General features: G+C 40.5%; 1 protein-coding gene across 1 annotated transcript; it reads left to right on the top strand.

Moving 5' to 3' along the window:
* Positions 1 to 555: 555 nt before the first annotated feature.
* LOC111971573 (zinc finger protein OZF-like) lies at positions 556 to 2,393 on the top strand. The gene has a single exon (XM_023998414.3). It carries the CDS (start codon positions 682 to 684, stop codon positions 2,023 to 2,025), a length of 1,344 nt encoding a protein of 447 aa, XP_023854182.1. The 5' UTR covers positions 556 to 681; the 3' UTR covers positions 2,026 to 2,393.
* Positions 2,394 to 3,273: the final 880 nt, after the last annotated feature.

Below are 3,273 nucleotides of genomic sequence, written 5' to 3'. Positions count from 1 at the left end.
TTTGGAGATCGACTAAGAATGCCTTGGAGATCAACCAGTTGATTGCAATCGACCGTTGGTGACCACTGCCCTATAGAGTACTACAGTATGAGTCATAGTACCCATAAAACCTAGCAGTCAAACAATTTAATAGTTTTTCCACCCTAAATTTTTCCATAGGGGATTTTAGAAACACAAAATAAGGACTGTGTTTCGTGTCGGCTTACCCTGGTGTGACGTTTTGATAACTGTGTAAATCTCTCTAGGACAAGGTGATTTTTGATCAATATATTCACTTGTATTTACCCCTAAAAAATTTAATTCTAATTAGCTGCAAATGCGCTATCATAAACACAGCCCCTATTTTAAGTGCTTCTAAAATTCCCTATAGGAAAAATGAATGATGGAAAACGATTGGAACCATTTCACTGTTTGATCGTTAGGTTTCATGGGTATTATAGACTTAGGCCGTGGGGCTCTATACAGTTATTGGATCACACTCACCATATCACCTATTGCAGCTCAGAACTCCATCCAGCTGGTGGCGCTATTTTCCTTTTCTGGGCTCGGCACTCACTGAAAAAAAAAGAGAGAAGAAAACACGGAAATCGATTTGGAAGCGAGTTTGTTTTGATATCGAACAGTCMTTGTGTCGACCAAGGAAGACACGAAACTTAATACCGAATTCGCAGTSTTCTGAAAATGGCGAAACTACAGTCTTTGAGTGTATTTGTTAATGAACGTTTAACAGTGGCTGCTGTGGAGATTTTTGACGTTGTAGAGAAAGTGGTAGCCAAGTACCAGGAGGAAATTTCCCGATCTAAAGAGGAGAATGACCAGCTACGGAGACTTCTGCGGATCACAACAGARATAAAAGAGGAGGAAACCCCTGAGCAGCAGCACTGTGAGCAGGAGTGGAGCCCCAGTTTGAGGCAGGAGAAACCAGAACCCATACAGATTAAAGAGGAACAGGAGGAAATCTGGACCAGTCAGGAGGTAGGGAAGCTTCAAGGCCTGGAGGCGGACACCATAGAGTTCATATTCACTCCTCCTTGTGTGAAAAGTGAATGTGATCTTCCCCAAACCCAGACTGTGGATGACAGAGGGAGTGACTTTAAACTGTTGGATCGCAACCCTTTTGGCACTGTGACTCACATAAAGGGTCTTGACATTTCGTGTAACCCTCCAGATAATGAAGGTAATACCTCCAGYCACAGCTCAGCYATAAGCAGCGACCCGTTAGGACTTGACAGCAGCCCACCTTTGAGRAAACATACAAAAACCAGCACCACGTCTAAAAAAACTCATTGCTGCCTTGACTGTGGCAAATGCTTCACTCAGGTTGGCCGACTGAAGATGCACTCGAGGATTCATTCAGAGGCGAAACCATTTAGCTGTGGAGACTGCGGGAACAGATTTCAGCTGAAAGGAGAACTAACCAAACATATAGTGATTCACACTGGAGAAAAACCATTTAACTGTGGWGACTGTGGAAAAAGTTTCAATCGCAAGCTTACCCTTAACAGGCATATACTGCTTGTCCACAAAGAAGGAACACAGTACGAAAATGGAAAGAATAAAGGGGAGAAACCATTTTGTTGTGGTGACTGCGGGAAAAGTTTCACTCGYAGGCAGACCCTGAACAGACATAAAATGATTCACACAGGAGAAAAACCATTTCATTGTGGATTTTGTGGRAAAGGCTTCAATCGCAAGGAGACCCTCATTGATCATATCCAGAATCAYACAGGAGAAAAACCATTTAGCTGTGGTGACTGCGGGAAAMGCTTCAACAGGAAGAGGAACCTAACTTCTCATTTACTGACTCACACGGAAGAGAAACCATTTAGCTGTGKTGACTGTGGGAAAAGCTTCAAGCAAAAGAGTGACTTAACCAAACATATAATGATTCACATGGAAGAGAAACCATTTAAGTGTGGAGAATGTGGAAAAAGYTTCAATTACAAGGTTAACCTCAACAGGCATATGCTGTTCATCCACAAAGAAAGAAAACAGGAAGATAGTGGAAAGAAGAAAGGCAATTAAGACACAGAGATCTTCTGTCAGGAGATGAGAATAAGAAGCAGGATATGGACAARACTGTTAAGAAAGCAAAGCARCTCTGGATCATTCATCTTGTAGGTTTCAAATACATTGATATGTGATTCCATCTACTTTTGTAAAATGTTATTCTATGTAAATCATGTTTGCTTTTATTTGAATAATGATCAAACAGTACAGTACAGGCTGTTGTTCAAAGTATGGTGTGGATGTTTTCACGTTGTTAGAAACAGCAGTTTCCCGGTCTCTTAAGGTGATGAGAGAATGGTGAGACTGACGTTATTAATACGTTCAACATTTTGTAAAACATTTTAAAGAACTACTAATGAACTAATAAAACATTTTATTATGAACATGTATTATTGTGCTGCACTAAAACAAAAATGTGCCCTCGCTGTGGGTCCCCCGGGAATGGATTTAGGACCACTGTTCTATTACGTTCTCGAGTCTAGATTTAGAGGCCCAATGTAGCCGTTTTTATCTCAATATCAAATCATTTCTGCGTGACAACTAAGTACCTTATTGTTTTCAATTAAAATGGTCAAATAGAAACAAAAATAGCTTCTTAGCAAAGAGCAGTTTCTCAGGCAGGAATTTTTGCTAGGACTGTGTGGGAGTGATCTGAGTGGGGAGGGGAAAACTGAAAACAAACTGTTGGCAGAAAGGTTTAGAAATCTCTTTCTTATTGGTCTATTAACTAGTGATGTCACTAGGCAGGCCAAAACTCCATCCCACCAAAACAGGCTGAAATTTCAGCCAATGTTTTCAAACAGCTTTTACACTAAAAGGGCAATATCACTATTTTTATTTATTATTCCAACCTCATAGTGTGGAGATGTATACAACACAGGCAAATCACAGTTTTGACTGTACTAGGCCTTTAATAACAATGATGGTAACTCTAGACCTCAGTCTAGAGATGGATTCTGCAAGCAATCCACGGTATCTCTATTGACTTGAAATAACCACGAAACATATCCCTGTTAATTTGTCGCCTCACGGTGCTGTGGAGTAGCATTATCTCTGCCGCTGAGGGTTGTATGGAGTAGGATTAAATTATCCCCAGACACTGATCTAATATATATTTTTTAAAKAGCATAAACCATTACAAACAAATGACAGCTGCTTCTCTCCCACTCCCATCAGAACACCTTGTACTCCATTAACTTTTCCATTAGTAGCCAATCCTGGATTCACAAACACACATAACTGTTGTAGGTGAAATGGTTGGGG

This window comes from Salvelinus sp. IW2-2015, linkage group LG13 (assembly GCF_002910315.2).
Source record: "Salvelinus sp. IW2-2015 linkage group LG13, ASM291031v2, whole genome shotgun sequence".
Classification (NCBI taxonomy): Eukaryota; Metazoa; Chordata; class Actinopteri; order Salmoniformes; family Salmonidae; genus Salvelinus; species Salvelinus sp. IW2-2015.
Note: the sequence above shows the minus strand (reverse complement) of the source record. Positions and strands in the feature narration are given on the sequence as shown.